The 21,568-nt window shown below is 36.4% G+C and overlaps 1 protein-coding gene and 1 pseudogene across 1 annotated transcript; both read left to right on the plus strand.

Annotated features, from left to right (window-relative positions):
• Positions 1-1,356: 1,356 nt before the first annotated feature.
• Positions 1,357-16,613, plus strand: LOC120192729 (pyrophosphate-energized vacuolar membrane proton pump-like). The gene is made up of 9 exons (XM_039195462.1): positions 1,357-1,366; positions 11,607-11,925; positions 13,550-14,124; positions 14,235-14,614; positions 14,702-14,788; positions 14,871-15,201; positions 15,710-16,120; positions 16,240-16,299; positions 16,395-16,613. The coding sequence occupies exons 2-9, from the start codon at positions 11,664-11,666 to the stop codon at positions 16,599-16,601; spliced, it is 2,313 nt and encodes a 770-aa protein (XP_039051393.1). The 5' UTR covers positions 1,357-1,366; positions 11,607-11,663; the 3' UTR covers positions 16,602-16,613.
• Positions 16,614-17,799: 1,186 nt separating this feature from the next.
• On the plus strand, positions 17,800-20,932 carry LOC120192730 (annotated as a pseudogene).
• The last annotated feature ends 636 nt before the right edge of the window (positions 20,933-21,568 follow it).

Below are 21,568 nucleotides of genomic sequence, written 5' to 3' on the forward strand. Positions count from 1 at the left end.
CATATGCCATCAAAACGTCAAATGATATTCCTAGGGCTATTACCTGGAGGAGGATCCGGATGTTGGATTGGGAAGATTTACTACCATATACGACGATGAATGAAGTAAGTTAACACAAATACTACCATATATAAACAAGTTATTACTAGTAGACAATTGACTTTGTTTGGGATTTTATATTGTTAGGAGGCAAACTATCTATTACAGAGGCTGACACCCACAGAGGCTGAGGTTGCCACTGATTGGTGGCAAGCTAGTAGGTATTTTTTTGACGGGACTGATGATGAGCACCCCCACTTCGAGAGCCATCACCTGATCGATCCGATTCTACAGCTCGACACCGAGAGTCATCACCTGATCGATCCGATTATACACCTCGGGACTTAGAGCCATCACCTATTCCATCACATCATCGAGCCTCTTCTCCACCATCACCTCATGATAGGCGACCGACAAAGATGCCACGACATTTATCTCCCCGTTCTCCACCTCCACAAGATGAGTTAGGGTAGTTACGTGATGAGGTCAGTGCTTTGCATGATGAGGTCGGTACTTTACGTGACGACAATGGTGCATGGCATGATGAGGTATGGTCTTTACGTGGTAAGGTAGCTGTTTTACGCGATGACAATAGTGATTTACGTGGTGAGGTATCTACTTTACGTGATGAGGTAGCCGCTCTACGTGAAATTGTTTCATCGCTGCAGAATGAGGTTCATACTCTACACAATGAGGTAAGTTTGTTTAATTTTATAAGAAATACTATACTAAAAATGCAAATAACCTTTTTCGGTATTATTTATTTATTTATTTAATGATTTATGTATTAATTTATTTTTAACAGCCCGATGAGGTATGTTTTTTACGTCGGGTTTTTCTTGTACGACGGGGTTCACACATCAGACGTCGTGGACGTGTTATTACGTCTCATCGTTCAAGAGGCCCCTATTATCGTTCAAGAGGCCCCTCTCATCATTTAAGAGGCCCCTCCCATCGTACATGATCCACCTCACACCGTTCAGGATCCACCTCCCACCGTTCAGGATCCACATGGCTTACTATGTCGACATATTAATAAATCTCCTCCTGTGCCCGGTATGATGGATTAGAGTTGGCTTTCGTATCAGTTACTGGCCAGTACCATTCCTCAGCACGAGAGGACACTACCGGACACAATTATGGATAATACAGTTTGGGCTAAGACCGCAGTTGAATTTTATCTACATGAGCGGAGCCAGGGGTGCTACACCTACATATGCAAAATCGACGATACGCCTTTGTTTCTTGAGCGGTCTTGGTGGGGTGTTTTATTAGGGGTTGAAGAGAATGGTTATTTCGAATAGGGGGTAAGTATTATATTCTTTTTATATTGATTTTGATAATTTTTATATTTATTAAATTCACTAATATATGTATTTTTTTATAAAACAACATATTGATGCATGGGTGTCACGACTTCTGATTCTAAGAAAATTGAAGAAAATCAAAAAGATGAGATTGACCATCATGCATTCGTATTTTCACGTAGCTCACTTGCAGGATCTGAGAGACGCTTTATATGCATTAGGTAATGGAAAAACTATCATTTATCCTGCGTGGTGGGAGGTCAATAAGGTTAGTATTTATTTTTGCATATTTAAATGTATTCATAATTGATGTGCGAACTTGAAGTATTATTTAAATTATATGGTAGGTGTTTATCCCTGTTAATCTACGTCATCATTGGATTATCGTCGAGCTTCAGCTCCCATCCCTGAAGACGATAGTATATGACAACATGTTGAACTATATATCATTGTCTGATTTGAAAGATATTATTTGTGGGGGAGGGAGCGATCTTTTGGCTAAATACTTGGTGGGGATTGCTTATTGGACTAGTTCAGGAAACAAGAAGCCAAATAAGTTAAAAGTTACAATGATGATAGATGAGACAACGCCATAACAAACAACGGGAGCCAGAGGGGATTATGGTCTGCTTGTATGCATGGCCTTGGAATGTATAACGAGAGGAGGTAAACAGTTTCTACCTCCGACAGATAGAGATAGTGGTACAGTAGAGTTGTGGTTTCGTCATTTTATGGCTAGAGAGATATATGCCAGACGTTGCCTACCTGCATCCGGGTGCTGAAAGTGTGCATAAACAACCATTTGTTATTGGTAAGTTTGAGCAAGTGTTGTTAACATATATACTCTTTGTTTTAGATGAAATATTGATCAAAAGTAGTTTGAAAATGTTTGGTTAAGTACCTAGAATTCAATAATTTCAGGCCATAACGTTTCTGCAGGTTAATCCTTCAAGTGAGCTGCGTGAAATTGATGTATTTGGATGTAAGCTCCCTATTGTTATGAGCATTTGAATGTATTGTCTGGGGAAAATTGATGTACCAATGTGTTGTCAAGTGTAAATAAGAATTTTTTTTGTTTAATTGATTTGTTGTTTAATTTCAATCTGCATTATGTTGAAGGCAAAAAAAGACCTTTAAGAAAATCGAATTCGCGTTGCGATTGTTGCGGAAGTCAAATTCGCAACGCGAAAGTCAAAATCGCATTAACTTTCAATTCAAGGCAAACACCTTCAAAAAGATAACAGACAACAATATGATATAAGTGATAACTGAACATATCATAACAATGTTCAAATTCAAGTTACTAATGCATGCCTAACTGAAAATGTTAAAAGTTCACACATAAAATACACATAATACAACGTTTGCATTTAAAAATCACCTAAGTTAATAGTCCCAAAAGGTGAAGTCGGTTGTAATTGGGATTTTGATTTTGATTGCAATTTTGATTTCCTTTTGCTTGACACCATATGAGCTTTGGATTTTGATGATGATCCATATTTTGGTAGAGGAAAAGATGATTGTGATGGCACTGGTGAACCACATGTCAACCTTGTATGACCATTTTCCTTACAACGACTACATGTCAATATCTTCTTCTCTTCACCCTTAGACGGTATACAATCGTGATTTTTTGGTCGGCCAGATAGCCTTCTATCCATGACTGGTGGCAAAACTGTTTGTAAGTCATCTGATATGTCCCACTCAGAAGGATGTGGAATAGGGTAGACAATCTCGGCATAAGTCTGTCGATATACTTCTGTAGTGTAGCAATCCATAGCGTATGCGCTTGAATCATCTTGGTTTAGATGAAGAGCAACTTTTATAATATGGCCACACGGATAACCAGATGTTTACCATTTCATACAACTACACGTCTTTGCATTTAGATCGACAAGCTCATTTAAGTTATTATCCAATACTTCAAACAAAGTGTTTGAACATGGTTCAACTCTACATAACGTTGACTTCACAACACGTTTCGTTATCTTTTTTTCAGTCCATGGTGTAACACGACGTTCTAATGTTACTGTGAATCTAAATAAATAATACTTAGTAAAATATATTAAATATGATAAGTTACGAATTTAAAGAAATAATACCTGCATGGTTTCTTTTCTTGTAGTACCACTGTTGAATAGAGGCTCGAAAAAACTCCATTAATATAGTAATGGGTAATTTTCGGGAATGACGACTTAGAACGTTGATTGATTCTGCACTATTAGACATCATGAAACCATATCTTGCTCCAAGTTGATGTACTCTTGACCATCTTTCAAACCTGACATCTTCTAGTGTTTGAGCATATTGAGGTAAAACATGTCTTAAACAATTTATATGCTTATTAAAATCTACTTCCCAATAAGCTTTTACAGCCTTCCAGTATGTCCATTTGTGATTTTTTATACCAGCAGACTTTGATTTTAGATTTCTATACAAATGAACACCACAAAGTCCATGAAAAGCATCTGGAAAACACCTTCTAACATCGTTGTCAATTGAGTTTGCCCTATCGAATATGATTGTCAGATTGCTAATATGACCTATGCAATCCCTAAGATGCCCTATAAACCATGTCCATGAATCATAGGTTTCAAATTTGCCAACCCTGTAAGCTATTGGCAATATCTCATTGTTAGCATCCATGGCTACTGCTAATAAGTTTACTCCAAGGTATCGACCTTTCAAATGTGTTCTGTCAACTATAATAACTGGGCGCATGCAAGTAATAAACGAACGAATCTACAAAATAATATACACAAGAAATATAATCATTTAAATGTGAAATGCATGTAACTAACAAAAATGAGTCAACAAAATTATATTGATTTACTAACCGCAGCACCAATGGCGATAAATAGCAACTCAAAACGTCCATCTCTATCTGTTTTGATATGAGTTACCGACCCAGGATTTTTCAGCTTTAAATTGTGACAATAAGCCGGCAGTTGAGCAAACGATGCTTCTGGCGACCCCCTCAACAATTCCGAGGCATAACATTTGGCTCTACAAACTTAAGAATATGAAATACTAATCTTGAACTGAGCATTCATGTCAGTCATAATTTCATGTCCCTGATATACCCTACTATTCAAAAACATTAACTCAGCCAGAAAACCACCTAACACCTTTTTGTTTGCCTGTCTATGATGAGGAAAAACTTGGGTTCTTGAACATGTATATTTATCAATAAAAGTCCTAACTTGAAACATTTCGCAATCTTTTATCCTCTTTGCAATCATACCCCACGTACAGTTTTTTTAAATCATGCATTTTGTTTTGAAATGATCTTTGCTTGATTTGTTAACTTTTAGTTGATAACCATCTTCCACACATTTCGAATACAAAGCTATCTTCAAGTCTTCCTTTGTATTAAAAAAATCATCTTTCTTGATACGAATACCTTTTGTGTAACAATCAACTGCTATCTTTACCAACTCTTCTTCCGGTATCTGAAGTAATTGTGGCATATTCCAGTTATACTCCCGTGGCATTTTCTTCTTTTTCTTTTCTTTGGGGACTTCTTCTTCTTCAGAGTTATATGAATTACAAAATGAATGTTCAACATGTTCATTCACAGCCGTAACTTCCTCCTCATTATCATCAACAACATCTTCCTCGACAACGACTATTTCATCATCAAAATTTGGGTATTGACCAATATCAAAATCATTACACGCAGAGTCTGTTTCTTCTTCTGAAACATCATCAAAATCCGAGTATTGACCAAGATCAAATTTCTAATACTGACTATTACTCATAATTTTTTCTGTTGGCTCATCATCATCTAACTGGTCAATACGAAAACCGAAATTTGGTGTCGAAAGTTGATTGGGATTTGGATTAGGGAAAGATTGTGGGTTTTGAGATTGTGTTTGGTATTGGAAATGTGGTGAAACAAATTTTTTTTGGTGATGCAATTGTGGTGGAACCATGAAATTTTGAGGTTGATAACAACGTTGTACATTGTGAGCACCATAAACTGGGGCTGAAGAACTTAGTTGATTACTACCCGCTACTGACCCAACTTCACTACTTCTAGGTTCAACAACATATAATGTAACATCATATTGCGAAACACTAATGTAAGCAATGAATCGTTCAACATCTTCATTGCCGGTTAACAAATAAACTTTACCTTTTCTCTGATAAGATAGCCTAAATCCACTTAGAGGCTCTAAATTCAATTTCTTTGAAACACGTAACATTAGAGTTTCATTAGTTAACTTTTTTAATGACATTTTTAGTTGAAGATTCATGGGTAAAAGCGTATATTGTAAAACACCATTAACATTCTCCCATGACCCTCCAAATCACAAATCTATCCAAACATGATCAACATTAGATGATTTTATTTTACAAATTGTAAATTAATTTACTAAACAAATGAGTTATAAACTAGATATCATCACTAACTTAGAGAAAAACATACCTTTATTAAGTTGATAGTTAATAATTTGGGAGAGAAATCATTGAAAAATTATATGGAAATAAAATTATGTAAAAAAATTAGAGATGGGGAAGGATGTCGTTGGATATAGGAACGGATGTCGCCGGAGAGAGTGAGAGATTGAGATGGAATGAGTTGTAATTTAAGGATTTAGGTTATAATTTGTTGCTGCTGCGTAGTTTCTAAAGTTTATGAGATAAAATCACGTTGCTTGGAAATTCGCATTGCGAAAAAGAAAATCGTGTTGCGAATTTGGAATATGTGTTGCGAAATTGGAGTTCGCGTTGCGAATTTATTGGTTATTTTCGCAAATCCAAAAAAAAGTTGGTTAAAATCGTATATTATAAGGCATTTTCGATCACTGAAGTTATTTTCTCATTATCATGTTGTTTGTTATTTGGAATTGGAGACCTATATCATAAGACAATCATGGATAAATTATTTATTTAATTTAAATGGATCGTAATTTTATCAATAACTTTACTATAATTAAAAAAAAATCACATGACTGGAATTTAATGATTTTTTGGTTTAATAATTTTAAACTATGATTTAAATCGAAATTCGCACCAGACGGGGTTCGCTAGGAGGCTTCCATCCACTCAGGGTGAAGGGTCCAGATCTCATCTCCCTCCACATATTGATTATTTTATGGTTCTAAACCCTTTCTTACGTTGCTTATATGATTGATAGCTTAATGCAATCCATACCTTAAATAATAAATAAATAAACAAAAAACAACAACAACAACAAAACCCTATTCCCATATGCAATGGGGTAAGGGGAGGTAGGGTAGTAGGCTGCCACCAACGCCAGGTTGAGAGTAGCTTCCGTGGAAAACCTCCATCAGTCAGAAAATTAAAAATAAAGATAAAATCCAATGCATGTATAAATAAATAAATAAATACATAGTTGAACAAGCTTCATATGCAGTCTTCATATGCGCGTCTGTAATGGTAAGTAATCCCTGCAAATAAATTCATGCGTAAAAATCTATGTAGAGGAAACATGAAGAGAATGATACACAGAAGATCATCGATAGCAAGCTACGATAAGGAATAAAGTCAAATGGGTTAAAACCTAAACTAAGGCAACACTACTTTGCTACCCTAGTTCTAAGCCTTCATAAATTCCAATGATAGAAACGTATAAAAAGTAAAATGGCATGAAAATTACTACAAAGACATTTAAAAGAAGACAAAGATGCTACACCCTATGGCTATGACCCACACTACTCGGCTACCCTGGTCTTATGTCTCCATACTTTCCTATCAGAGGTTATGTCCTCGGTAAGGGCTAAATCCTTCAGATATGATCTCAAGCAGTCTAACCACTTCCTCCTTGGTCGTCATCTCCTTCTGGCACCGTCGACTGTAATCGACTCTACCCTCCTGACCGCATCCGACGGTTATCGCCTAAGTACATGCCTAAACTACCGTAGTCTTCCCTCCCTCAATTTTTCGGATAAATTCACCACCCCCACGAACATCCTAATTGCAGAGTTTGGTGTCATGTCCCACAGAGTCTTGCCACATGCCCATCAAAGCATTCTCATTTCTGCGACCTCTATCCTCCTTATGTGATCCTTCTTGATTGCTGTTAACTTCCTAAAAATGCTACTTTTAAAGCCTTTTTCACTTATGTTATTGTTTGTTTAAAAGCTCATTTTAGTCATTTTAGGATCATGTAGTTGCATATAGTTGCATTTGTGGTGGTTGTGCTATTTTATTTCTTAATGGTGCTGTTTGAGGGAAAGGTGCAGTTTGTCTATGGTGTGCAGGGAATAACAAGAAAAAGGATTCTTTGGGAAGTAATGCCGCGGCATCACACGTTGCTAAAGCAGATTGAAATGCCTTAACATTTCTGGCGCAGAAAAAGACAAAAAGATATTTCTGCATAAGGACAGCTGGCACTGGACAACTGTCTCTGCACGTGAAGGACTGCTGTAACCGCCTGCCAGAGCTGCCAAAGGACCACTGCCACTTGGAGGATAAGGTTCATGCACAACATGTGATTATAGGGGTATGAGGGGTATTTTGCACCCAACAACCTCATCATTACCCCTAGATATTTTTATTATATATGACACCTCATGGGAGAGAAAAAGGGGGGGGGACAAAGAGCACACGCATAGAGCAGAAAAAAATCACATTTTTATTTTCTCTTTTCCTTTCTTATTCCTTGGGATATTCCTCCATTGATAAAGCTCCAAGGAGTGGCAAGCTAGGCGCCGGAAGGAGCTAGCGAGCTAGGTGGTTCGTGGTGGCCGAGAGGAGACCTCCGGTGGCGCGTCGAAGGCTTCTTCTCACTTCTCTTTTGCTGCTATTTTTCTATTAATTTGTGGGTTGTTGGAACGAATATTTTCATGACTTTGTGTTTGGATATTTCGAACCCCACCATGAACTAACTTATTTGGTTGTGGTTGGTTGAACGATTGTTTAAACTTTATTTTTTAGGGTATATTTAAGTTTATTTTGGGTTCTTTATTTGCTTTGCTTATGAATGCTTCACCATCTAGGCTTGTAAGAGGCATGGAAATGTCCATCTCTTAGATGAAGGTTAGGTATTCGGAAGAATCCTAAGCTAAAAATACTTGTAAGTATTCGGAAGAAACGCAAGATAAGATCCTCATAAGCAATGGGTTATGGTATTTTCAAGGGGCTTTGAACCGGCTTAGGAATATTATAACTTAATCCCTTAGATCTCGGAAGAGACTAGGATAGGATTTCAACGACTAAAAATGGTGTCTTTATCAATAGGGTAGGCTGTCCAACATCGTTGAGTGAGAGCAGATGCCTTGGCATCCTGTTCTGTTAGGTTCTTTTGAACACCTTAGGAAAGCCCTGTCGAGTAAGTAAAGACAAGATAGCTTAAATATACTTGAGAAATAAGTTTAGTAACATTAGACCAATCCTTACCATTCATTTCATTGGAAGCTTGTCACGTGAGGATTATTTTCTTCTTTTTTTAATTTTTTTATTTTTTTATTTACTGTCTTTACCATTTCTCATTGCCTCAACATTTCACCATACTCAACATTAAACATCCATCATTGCCACTGCATTTCTATTTGCTACACCATCACACCATCAATCCGCATCCACCAGCATACACATATCCGTTGCCGTGACATTTGTATATATCAAGACTAACTATACTTAGATAATTTAGTGCGTTGCTTTGGTTAGACTTTCGTAATTTCACCCAATCCCTGTGGAGACGATACTCACTCATCATTATTACTTGAGCGATTGTGTATACTTGCACATTATTTGCGTATATTTTATAGTACTCACAACACGCGAACAATTGCCCAACATTCTGATCCATACAGTAGCGCTGGTCTTATTTCTATTCTATAAAATTTTCCCTTAAGTTTTAGAGGCACCTTCTTGTCACACAATACTCCAATAGCATCCCTCCACTTTAGCCATCCCGCCTTTATACGGTGTGTAACGTCATCATCTACACCCCCATCCTTATGTATCATAGACCCTAGGTACTTGAAATAATCCTTTGAGGGGAGAACGTGTCATTCGATGCATACTTCTACATCTGTATCATTTTGGTTCCCATTGAAGTTTGAATATAAATACTCTGTATTTTCAATATTGATCCTTAGACCTTTTTCTTCCAAAACAGTCTTCCAGGTAGCTAGTCTACTATTCAACTCATTTTTTGTTTCAGCAACTAGGACAATGTCGTCAGCGAAAAGCATACACCATGGAACACCATCTGGTTTCGCACAATAGATGTCATCCATAATCAAGGCGAAGATGTAAGGGCTAAGAGCCGACCCCTGGTGGAGTCTGATTTCCACCGGGAATGCCTCGGTGTCGCTAACTGTAGTCCTGACGTATGTAGTAGATCTACAGTACATATCACGAATCTCCCGAATATAAGCAATTGAGATCCGTCTCGTTTCCAAGGTCTTCCAGATCGTATCGCGAGGAACGCTATCATACGCCTTCTCAAGGTCAATGAACGTCATATGAAATCTCAAATAAATAAACAAAAAAGAAAAAGTCATATCCCCACCATTTTCATGTTTTTTCTTTTTTCAATAAATGAAAAATTATTTAAGACAAAAAAGTTAATATAAAAAGTAACATTCTTATCAAAATGGTAAAATCTAATGTTAATATAAAAAGTAACATTCTTATCAAAATGGTAAAATCTAATGTTAATATAAAAAAGTTTTTGGTTTTTATGACAAGAAAGCCAGGCACACGATGCGTGTGAATTACGTCCTTCTAGATTTATTCTAATAATTAATTGCCACGTCAAAATGAAAAATGAAAAAAGAAAAAGGTTTCCACCGATTTAGGTAAAGCACAATCCTATACATGACTAGGTTGCGTTGATTGGCAATATATTTTGGTACACGATGTCGTTTTCATTGTCTTGTCTTGTATAGTTAAATTCGGAAATTTCCTTGCCATGGGAAGGTCGTGTCGAATGATAAATATCTATTCTGTCTGCATTTGGTTCACAAATATAATTATTGTAATTTTTGACAATTAATTTCTAATTCCATCCCTAAATCAACTCTCTGCTTTCTAATTTAGACCTTTTTTTTATAATATTGATGAAAATGAAAATTAATGTAGAGGCAATAATATTTGAATTTATATCATTAGTATATTGTATTTTTAAAGGATAATTTATATTTGAATTTTAGAGACAATAATATTAAAAAGACATTCAATAACTTTAGTATGGATAATTCAACCTAATGCTTTCATTTCTTTAAGCAAGAGGTACATGCATGTCTGAAGAAGTACATGCAACTGTTATTAAACTAAACACTTGAATTTAAAATTTTCATATATAAAAATAATTAAATTTGATATTATTACATTTTCCTACAAACATTTTAATGATCTTATCTTATAAACTACTTTTTTAAAAAAATCTTATACTAACAACTTGTCATATTCCTGTAAACATTTTGATAATTTATTTACAAGCTTTTACCATGTCATTTTCTCAATTTAACCATGTCTAAGTTTTGGCTAATTCCATGCAATAATATATCAATTATAATTATATATATTCATAGTCTTTTTAAAAAAAAATAAAAAATGTTGTTTCAATTATTAAATTAAATGCTGATATTATTTTTCTCACATAGGTAACCATTATTATCATAACTATAATGGAATTTATAAAAGCTAATAAATTTTAAGACAATTATAGGGAAATAATCATAGAAATATTTGAACTAAATAATCAATATCAATCATCATATCGTACTTACCAGGATTAATAGTTTAAACATAAAGTTGGCAATATAATTATTAATTAATTAAATGTTCAAATAAATTTGAATTTTTTTTTAAAATTATTTATATAAGAATTTAATTTTTCAAGATGATAACGTTTTTATTTATATTCAAATAAAAATATATAATATTTTAAAATATCAAATACCAATTTAATATTTTTAATCTAATCAAATATAAATTTAATGTTTTTGAGTCTACTCAAAATAAGAAATCTTTATTTAAAAATATTTTCATAACATTAAACCTTAAATTCACAAATATTATTAAATCTACTCAAAAAAATATCCTAAATTAATTTTGATGGTAAAATTCCTTTCTAACCCCCAATAAAAGGTGAAAAGACAAAATTTATTTTCGCCACTTTTAACGGTGAAACTTCTCTTTCCCCCCTTCCGATTAAAACAGATCAGATATTTCCACTCCTTATAATTATTTTAAAAAAAGAAAATATTTTAATCATTTTATTTGTTTATTTATTTTTAAAGTTTTAGACCACAACATTTTCGTATACATAACCCCCATCCCTCTCATTCTCGTCGGTCGTTGCTTCTAATTCATTTCTTTCTGACAGTGGTAAATATGGGGTCTTCAATTTTGCCAGATCTCGGGACGGAGATCCTGATCCCGGTCTGCGCCGTTATTGGAATTGTCTTTTCTCTCATACAATGGGTTCTCGTTTCCAAGGTGAAGCTTTCCCCTGGTCGAGACTCTGCTTCTCCCGGGAACAACGGTGCAGGTGGCAAAAATGGGTATGCTGATTACCTCATTGAAGAAGAAGAAGGTCTTAATGACCATAACGTTGTTCTTAAATGTGCTGAAATTCAGACCGCCATTTCTGAAGGTTGTTGCTCTTTTCACTACTTTTTTTTCATGGTTTTGCGATCTGGGTTTTTTTGTTGTTGAAAAAATTGATTTTTTCTGTAGTTTTTAAACATTTGGTTCTATGTTCTGAAAGTTTAGATATTTTTCTTCTCCTTGTGTGTGAGCTATATGTTTTGCTGGTTGAATTTTTGGTGTCTGGTTAAATTTTGATATTTATTCGTCAATCACTACTGGGAAGAAGAAGAAGAAGAAAAGATTTGGGAGCCCGAGATCGTATTTCTTCATGTCTGCCTATTCCAAAGTGTTTGTATCTTTTTCCTGAATTGTCGGATATTTACTTACATTAAAATGTCATGAACAACTACAGCTTCTGCGAGCTGTCTTAATAATAAAATATGCGCTTTAATGAATGTTTTCTTCAGATCGTAGTGTATGGTAATGGCGTGAATCTGTAGTTTGGACCCACATGTATTGATTTATATCTCACCATCAAATCGATGTAGGTTGTTCTTCTGCTTCCATTTTTTCCCCGGTTTGCGCATTGAGAGTATAATTGAGATCCAGACCCTTTTTCTGGGATTTTAAATGGTCTTTTAGCACATGTTGGATGCATGATGACATTGAAAGAATTTGAGCATCTCCTATGTGAATTTTTTTTTCTATGGATTAATTTGTAATGTTGAAATTCTATGGAAAATTGAATTTGATGGACTGAGTATCGTTTTTTTTCCTTCTGATGCTCTGGTATTTTTGTAGCAGCTCGTTGCTTTTCTTCGGATATATAAACGCGATTTATCCAAAAAAAATGAATTTGATGAATTCCACGATGCCATTGTTATTGTTTATATATACAAGATTTTGTGCTTCTTTCTTTTGTTGAACTTGTACCAGATCTGGAATTCTTCGTATAGGGCTGCACTTGACTCAAGTTTGCAGTGACCATTAGTACTTTGTCTGAAATGTTTGTTTAGTCCCCCCTCCCCCCCCCCCCAAAAAAAAATGCATGAATGATTGTCATAGTAAAAGCTTATTTGAGCAGATGCTGCACTATTTCATGATATTATATGCTTTAGCATTTTATTCACTTTTGGAAAGTGGGATGCTTTAGAATCATTTCTGTGCTTCTAAGGTTGGAATAAGCTGAGTTATTTTTTCTTTTGTATATTATAAGTTACTGTTGTTAATTATGGATGTAGGGTAATTTGCATTCTAGGTTATTGAAGCTTAACGTCACTTCAAGCAAGTCACTTTCATTTTCAAATTCTATCACTGAACTTAACATCACTTAATTAAAGATTCAATGATGTAATTTGATGAAGTTAAAGGTTTGTGAACTACAAGAAAATTAATGTTAAATGAAGTGATTTAAATTGTGAATTACCCTATAGAAGTATACTTTGATCAATACTTTCTCATTTTCTGTCAACAAAAATGTTACATGACAAAATGCAACTACTTTTCTGTTGAATTTGCATCAAATTGAGGACAGTAATAAGAAAACTCTACCTTGTTCTCTAGATAATGTTCAGGAGAACTTTGTTTTGTCTGCAAAGGATTAATGGCTTATATTTAGTTGCTCTGTTTATTTTGTCTCCTGTAAATTTTGTTCCCAGTTAGCTGATTTTGGACTTATGAGTTTACAGGTGCAACCTCGTTTCTTTTCACCGAGTACCAGTATGTTGGCATTTTCATGGTTGCTTTTGCGATCTTGATTTTCCTTTTCCTTGGCTCAGTAGAGGGTTTCAGCACAAAGAGCCAGCCTTGCACATATGACCAATCTAAGACTTGCAAACCTGCTCTTGCCACTGCAATATTCAGCACAATCTCTTTCTTGCTCGGTGCTGTCACTTCAGTTGTTTCTGGCTTTCTTGGGATGAAAATTGCTACCTATGCAAATGCTAGAACCACCCTGGAAGCTAGAAAGGGAGTTGGAAAGGCATTTATCACTGCATTTAGATCTGGTGCTGTCATGGGCTTTCTTCTTGCTGCTAACGGCCTTTTGGTGCTTTACATTGCCATCAACTTATTTAAGCTCTACTATGGTGATGATTGGGGTGGTCTTTTTGAGGCCATCACTGGTTACGGGCTTGGAGGTTCATCAATGGCACTTTTTGGCAGAGTTGGTGGAGGCATCTATACCAAAGCTGCTGATGTGGGTGCTGATCTTGTAGGCAAGGTGGAAAGGAACATTCCTGAGGATGACCCTAGAAACCCAGCTGTAAGTTACTATATATACGAGTATGTTATGGCATATAGAATTCTAAAATTGAGTTGTGCTTCATCCTCTTGGGTTGTGACTTTATCACTGAGTTGCTTAAATGTTTTCAGGTGATTGCTGACAATGTTGGGGATAATGTTGGTGATATAGCTGGAATGGGATCTGATCTTTTTGGGTCCTATGCTGAATCATCTTGTGCTGCACTTGTTGTTGCTTCCATATCTTCTTTTGGCATCAATCATGAATTGACTCCAATGTTATATCCACTCATCATTAGTTCCATTGGTATCATTGTTTGTTTAATCACCACCTTATTTGCAACTGATGTCTTTGAGATCAAGGCTGTTAAGGAAATTGAGCCATCATTGAAGAGGCAACTTATCATCTCCACTGTTCTCATGACTATTGGAATTGCAATTGTTAGTTGGATAGCTCTTCCATCTTCTTTTACCATTTTCAATTTTGGAGAGCAGAAAGATGTGAAGAACTGGTAGGCTCTCGGTGATTCTTTTATTGAGAAAGAACAAGAGTCATGTACTTGTATTAGAATGAGTATAATATTGAATTTCTTCTGCAGGCAACTATTCTTATGTGTTGCTGTTGGTCTTTGGGCTGGCCTAATTATTGGTTTTGTAACAGAGTATTACACTAGCAATGCATACAGGTAATTAGTCTGGATAGTATTTTTGTCCTTGATTATCCTTTGTTATTATTGAGTTTAACTCTCTCTGTACTTTCTCCTGCAGCCCTGTACAAGACGTTGCTGATTCCTGCAGAACTGGAGCTGCGACTAATGTTATTTTTGGCCTTGCATTGGGTTATAAGTCTTGCATTATTCCTATTTTTGCTATCGCAATCAGCATTTTTGTTAGTTTCAGCTTTGCAGCTATGTATGGCATTGCTGTTGCTGCCCTTGGAATGCTGAGCACCATAGCTACTGGATTGGCTATTGACGCTTATGGTCCCATCAGTGATAATGCTGGAGGCATTGCTGAGATGGCTGGCATGAGCCACAGAATACGAGAGAGAACTGATGCTCTTGATGCTGCAGGAAACACCACTGCTGCTATTGGAAAGGTTTGATCTGTTTTTGCTTAAGCACTAGCAGTACCTTTTCTCCTTTTATTTGATCAATGGCATCTGTATGTTGCATTTGCATAACCAGGTTTTAGACTTTTAGCGTTACAGTTAGCACTAATGGTCTTTGGAAAAATGTTGTATTGGTCCCTTGAAGCCAGTTCACACTTGGTTTTCGAAGTTCTAATTTTTTTCACTTTAGGGTAAATTTAACTTTTAAGAGTTATTGAATATCTTGATTACTTTTTTTTTCTTCCAGTCTAAATTTAACTTTTAAGAGTTATTCGATGCCTTTGTTTTGTTCCCTGTCATTTGTAACTGTAAGAAACAGGTTTTGAACTATGGCCTGAAGTCTAGTTGATTTCTGCTGGATGTAGTATTTATATGTTTGCTTGAAAAAATTGTAATATTTATTTTTGCATTACTATGAGTATTCTTTTTTCTTTTCTTTTTTGTAGTAATCATTACTATGGGTATTCATTTGAATGTTCTGTATCTTTTTTTCCAGGGTTTCGCCATTGGTTCAGCAGCCCTCGTGTCCCTTGCCCTCTTTGGTGCTTTTGTGAGCCGTGCTACTATTTCAACTGTTGATGTGTTGACCCCTAAAGTTTTTATTGGTTTGCTTGTCGGGGCAATGCTTCCTTACTGGTTCTCTGCTATGACCATGAAGAGTGTGGGAAGTGCTGCTTTGAAGATGGTTGAGGAAGTGCGCAGGCAATTTAACACGATCCCAGGCCTCATGGAAGGCACTGCTAAGCCAGACTACGCGACCTGTGTTAAGATCTCTACTGATGCTTCCATCAAAGAAATGATCCCACCTGGTGCGCTAGTTATGCTCACACCCCTTATTGTTGGGATCTTTTTCGGAGTGGAAACTCTCTCCGGTGTCCTCGCTGGGTCACTTGTTTCTGGTGTCCAGGTAATGTTCACTAGTCTTTAATATAGTGTGTCACCACAATCATATGATTGTGAATTGCTTGAGATGTTTACTACAGAAGTTTCAACTTATTGATGTTCCTGTCTCGGTAATATTTGCAGATTGCTATCTCTGCATCAAACACCGGGGGTGCTTGGGATAATGCCAAGAAGTATATCGAGGTATCAGTGATTTGACTGACTTCTCCTAGACACCCTTGACAATTTTGAAATTAATGGTTCTAAATTTTTGCTCTGGACTTTGTCGTGGAATGCAGGCCGGTGCTTCAGACCATGCAAGAACTCTTGGTCCAAAAGGATCAGATCCACACAAGGCAGCTGTTATTGGTGACACCATTGGTGACCCTCTAAAGGATACATCCGGGCCGTCACTGAACATCCTCATCAAGCTAATGGCTGTTGAATCACTCGTCTTTGCGCCCTTCTTTGCTACACACGGTGGACTGCTCTTCAAGATATTTTAAGTAAAACAAAACGTCGGCCAATGGTTCAAGTCCCTGCCGGTTCTTGTTCTAATACTATTTTTTAAGTATATTTAGTTTGTAGTACATTTTGACATACCCCTTGAAGGTTAAAATCAGTAGTGAAAATTTTCCCTTGTAAAGGGTTGACAATGACATCGATGATGATGATGATGATGATCAATCTGGAAAAGAGTTGAGAACTGCATTCACTTTTTTGTTTTATGGAAGAGTGTTTTTGTTTCACTTCCCCGACACAACTCTGTTTTTATGGCTCTGAAATTCATGAGGCTCTGCTGTGGACTATAAACATTGCGGGTAAAATGGTCCTATTGCGATGATTAGTAGTTGCAGGTAAAAGGGCTTCAACCTCTGATCCCATGTGGACCATGCATGCCAAAGATTCAATTGAACCCTTAAGATTTGTCAAAAATTCAACTGAACCCTTAATTTTTAAGATTTATAAAAAATGATTTTATTCCACTAGTTTATGACGGACATTTATATTTTTGAGAATATTAATAGAATTCAAAATTTCCTTTTCATTTATTATATGGGAAAATAAAATATACGAATAAACAAGTGGGTTGGTGTATGAAGCAGCCATGGAAGTCGCACGTGAGAGAACAAATAGAAAAAAAAATGGCAGCCCACAATATACTAGGCATTAACCCCACTAACACTGGGAAATTTAATCTCTTTTACTTATTATTATATAAAATAAATTTCATATTAATATCTGATTTTTTGAATTATCATTTTAACTTTATTTTTTCTACTTCCGGATAATCATAGGCAAATAAGCCTTGATGAAGTTACATCCAAAACAAGGCAACAATACAATAAAACTAGCTATATAACATTGTTGCAGATGCACAGAGGCATGCATCAGAATCCAATGAATCCTTGCACGATCCCATATTTCTATGCATGAAATTTTAACTCCTCGAGTGCTACTTTGCCTTCCTGATAGCACTTGTAGTTTAAAAGAGCATAATTTTTCACATTTCTGTATAACCTTGGCCTCTTTTCGTCTATCAAGGCTTCCACAGGTCCTATCTTAATGCAGATCACGTGATGAATTTTAAAAATTAAACAAATAAAAATGTTGCCACTGCCAACTCTCTTTTCTTTTGGGACGCTAAAACGGTAGCCCTTTTCGAAGACCCAAAGCCCAAAGGGCCGAACATCCGACGTTGTCAAAGCCCCAATTTTGGAGGTTGCCGATTCATCCTCGTCGGGTGCATAGGCTGAGAGATTTCTTTTTTGCAAAACACGCCATGATTTCTCATCCTTTTCTCCATCGATCTATTTCCAAGCCATCTCTTTCCCTTCTTTCCTCTCCCTCTCCACCTCTCCTCGAATCTCTCTCTTTCCTTCCAAAAACACCTTCAGAACTCATATTTGTCCACTCGGCTAAACCACTCCGTCTCAAATGTTGCTCCACCACTCCCGCATCCGAACTCGATCCATCCGATGCCCGACCCGTTTCCTCCCTCAAGATGGCCATCATTGGTTTTGGCAACTACGGCCAATTCCTTGCCAAAACTCTTGTTTCTCAGGGTCACGAAGTTTTAGCCCACTCGAGATCCGACTATTCCCATCTAGCCAAAAAGATGGGAGTTTACTTCTTTAAAAACCTCGACGACTTATGTGAACACCACCCAGAAGTCATACTCCTTTGTACTTCGATTATTTCGACCGAACGAGTTCTCAAAACTCTTCCTTTACAGAGATTGAAACGATCCACTTTGTTTATCGATGTTTTATCCGTGAAGGAGTTCGCTAGGAACCTGCTCCTCGATGTCTTGCCTACTGATTTCGACATCATTTGTTCGCATCCCATGTTCGGACCACAAAGAGCCAGACAAAGCTGGAAAGACCTCTTCTTTGTCTACGAGAAGGTTAGAATCAGGAATGAATCCTCCAGGGTCCAAAGGTGTGAACAATTTCTTGAAATATTTAGAAATGAAGGGTGTAAAATGGTGGAAATGAGCTGCCAGGAGCACGACCAGTTTGCAGCGGGGTCACAGTTTATGACACACACGATTGGGATAGTGTTGGACATGTTGGGCTTAGAGTCAACGCCGATTAATACCAAGGGTTATGAGGCTTTATTGAATTTGGTGGGAATACTTGTGGGGATAGCTTTGATTTGTACTATGGGTTGTTTTTGTATAACAAGAGTGCTTTGGAGATGGTGGAGAGGTTAGATTTGGCCTTTGATGCTTTGAGGAATGAGCTTTTTGGCAGGCTGCATCAGGTTGTGAGGAAACAGTTGTTTGAGAAAGGAGAGAAGGTAAAGAGTCTGCATGATGGTAGTTACCAAAATGATGCTGCATCGACTTTAAGCTCAAATGCTCTGAGGTATTTCGAGGATTTCACTTTTGTTTCTTTAATTGTTGGTTCAATTCAACATGAATGGCATAGATAGTAGCTATTCATTTAGCTTTAAAATGCTAAGACTCTCTATATCAGTTGAAGGTGAATACGCAAAATCACAAAGAATTTAGAATCTTTCTTTGTTTTACAAGGCTGTTATGCTTAATGCTTCGGTTTTGATAGTTGTTTAAATATTAAATTTGTAGAGTTTGGTTAGCAATGGATATTATCATTTTCACATATAGTGATTGTAGTAAATGTGGCTATAGAAGTACTTATTATTAACGTTGTCAAGGGCGCAAAGCACACTCTAGGCCTTTAAACCCTTATTTTGCCTCATGCGCAGGATGCTAAAAAGACGCTTGCCTGAGTGAAGTAAAGCAGAATATGTATATATGTGAGTTTTCGTAATATATATATATATATATATAGGGGTTAGGATCCACTTACACAATGTAAATTTTTTTAGTTTTACACAGATTTAGGATCATTGGATGAGTGAAAATAGATGGATGAGATTGTTATATACAAAGTATATAGTTTGATATTATAGTTTTCTTACTGGTAAAGCTGTATCAAATGAAAGAAAAAAAGTGAAAATAAAAGAAATTAAAGAGAAATTCAATCAGATGGGCTTTTTCTATACCTACCACCTTACAAAAAGGCATACCTAAGTCAAATGGGCCTGGCCTGAAGCGGTATGACGCGCTTTTGTTGAATAATGCTAAGACACAAGGCGCAGGTGTGCCTAGGTGCATGCCTTGACAACACTTTATTAAGCTCATGGACTGGATTGCTAGGAATGAAGTGTTTCAAAATCTTTTTTCCTCCTTGACATGTTTAATTTCATATTTAATTCATAACAGTTTGAGATGTTTACAATTGATCTAGGATTAGCAGACTTTTAAAACTGCTTGGGAGAAAGTAAGTTGGGATTATTGTGCTGCAAGTTGTTTAATATATTTATGATCTTTTACTGGAACTTTCAGATCTCAAGATATTATACCTTATGAATTCAAAGGAAAGATATCTGAAAGTGTTGATGACAGTTCAAAGCTAAAGATTGCGATTGTTGGATTTGGAAACTTTGGCCAGTTCCTCACAAAGATTATGGCTCGCCAGGGCCACTCAGCTTTAGCCTATTCTCGAACTGATTACCGGGATGCAGCTAAAAAATTGGGGTTTCTTTCTTCTCTGTTGCTAGACCTCTGTGAAGAGCATCCAGAAGTTATTCTCCTCTGCACCTCGATTCTTTTGACTGAAAAAGTTCTGAAGTCAATGCCCTTTCAGAGATTGAAGAGAAGTACTCTGTTTGTCGATGTACTATCAGTGAAGGAGTTTCCAATGAATTTATTTATTCAACATCTACCGGAAGAGTTTGATAATCTATGTACGCACCCCATGTTTGGACCCGAAAGTGGTAAAAATGGATGGAATGGGCTTCCTTTTGTTTTCGATAAGGTGAGGATTGGCAATGATGAAAGACGTGTAGCTCGGTGTAATAGGTTCCTTGATATTTTTGCCCGAGAAGGATGTCAAATGGTGGAGATGACTTGTGCAGAACATGATCGACATGCGGCAGGTTCACAGTTCATCACCCATACGATGGGAAGGGTGTTAGAGAAGCTACAATTGACCTCGACACCAATTAACACAAAAGGTTATGAGACATTGTTGAAGTTGGTGGAGAATACATCTGGAGACAGCTTTGATCTTTATTATGGGTTGTTCATGTACAATGTAAATGCAATGGAACAACTTGAGAGAATGGATTTTGCCTTTGAGTCATTGAAGAAGCAGCTCTTTGGTAGATTGCATGGTGTTCTTCGGAAAGAACTGTTTGGAAATTCAGAGGAGCTCGAGGTATTGCAGGAGAAATTAGTTAAGCAAAATGGTTGACTTTCACCTTCTCCAGAGATTGCTAAAATCAGCTAGCTTTATGTTTTTGTTTCATCAGTAAGTTATATGGTTAATCTTCCTTTATCTTATTGTCCATTTCAATATCTGTTCATTTTCAAAAGATCAAAATGCCTTTGAAGCCAAAAGTTCAGAAATCAAAGCTTTTGTGTTGATTGATAAATATCATGCTTGTAATATGTAACTGTTGCGACTGTTTCATTCCATATACTTGTCATGTGTAACTTTTTCTTTCTGTTGCATTCGATTGCTTTATTTTAAATATTTAATAAGATCAAAATGCCTTTGAAGCCAAAAGTTCAGAAATCAAAGCTTTTGTGTTGATTGATAAATATCATGCTTGTAATATGTAACTGTTGCGACTGTTTCATTCCATATACTTGTCATGTGTAACTTTTTTTCTTTCTGTTGCATTCGATTGCTTTATTTTAATATTTTAATTAATGGATTTTTTGCTTGGACACAGATACTTTATGCACCATTGAAGTCGAATCTTGTTTGTTGTTCTTGGCTGTACTCTGAGTTGCTAAAAAATAAATTCTGGCCCCATTAATTTCATCTCTTCCTGTCTCCCCCTTTTAATTAGCATAATACTGATGGATACAATGCATCTATGGTGACTGGGGCGCCTACTGCTCACTTTGGAACCAGCGGTCTGCCAACCTTATGCC

Source organism: Hibiscus syriacus, unplaced genomic scaffold (assembly GCF_006381635.1).
Source record: "Hibiscus syriacus cultivar Baekdansim isolate YM2019G1 unplaced genomic scaffold, ASM638163v2 tig00116976_pilon, whole genome shotgun sequence".
In the NCBI taxonomy this organism is placed as follows: domain Eukaryota; kingdom Viridiplantae; phylum Streptophyta; class Magnoliopsida; order Malvales; family Malvaceae; genus Hibiscus; species Hibiscus syriacus.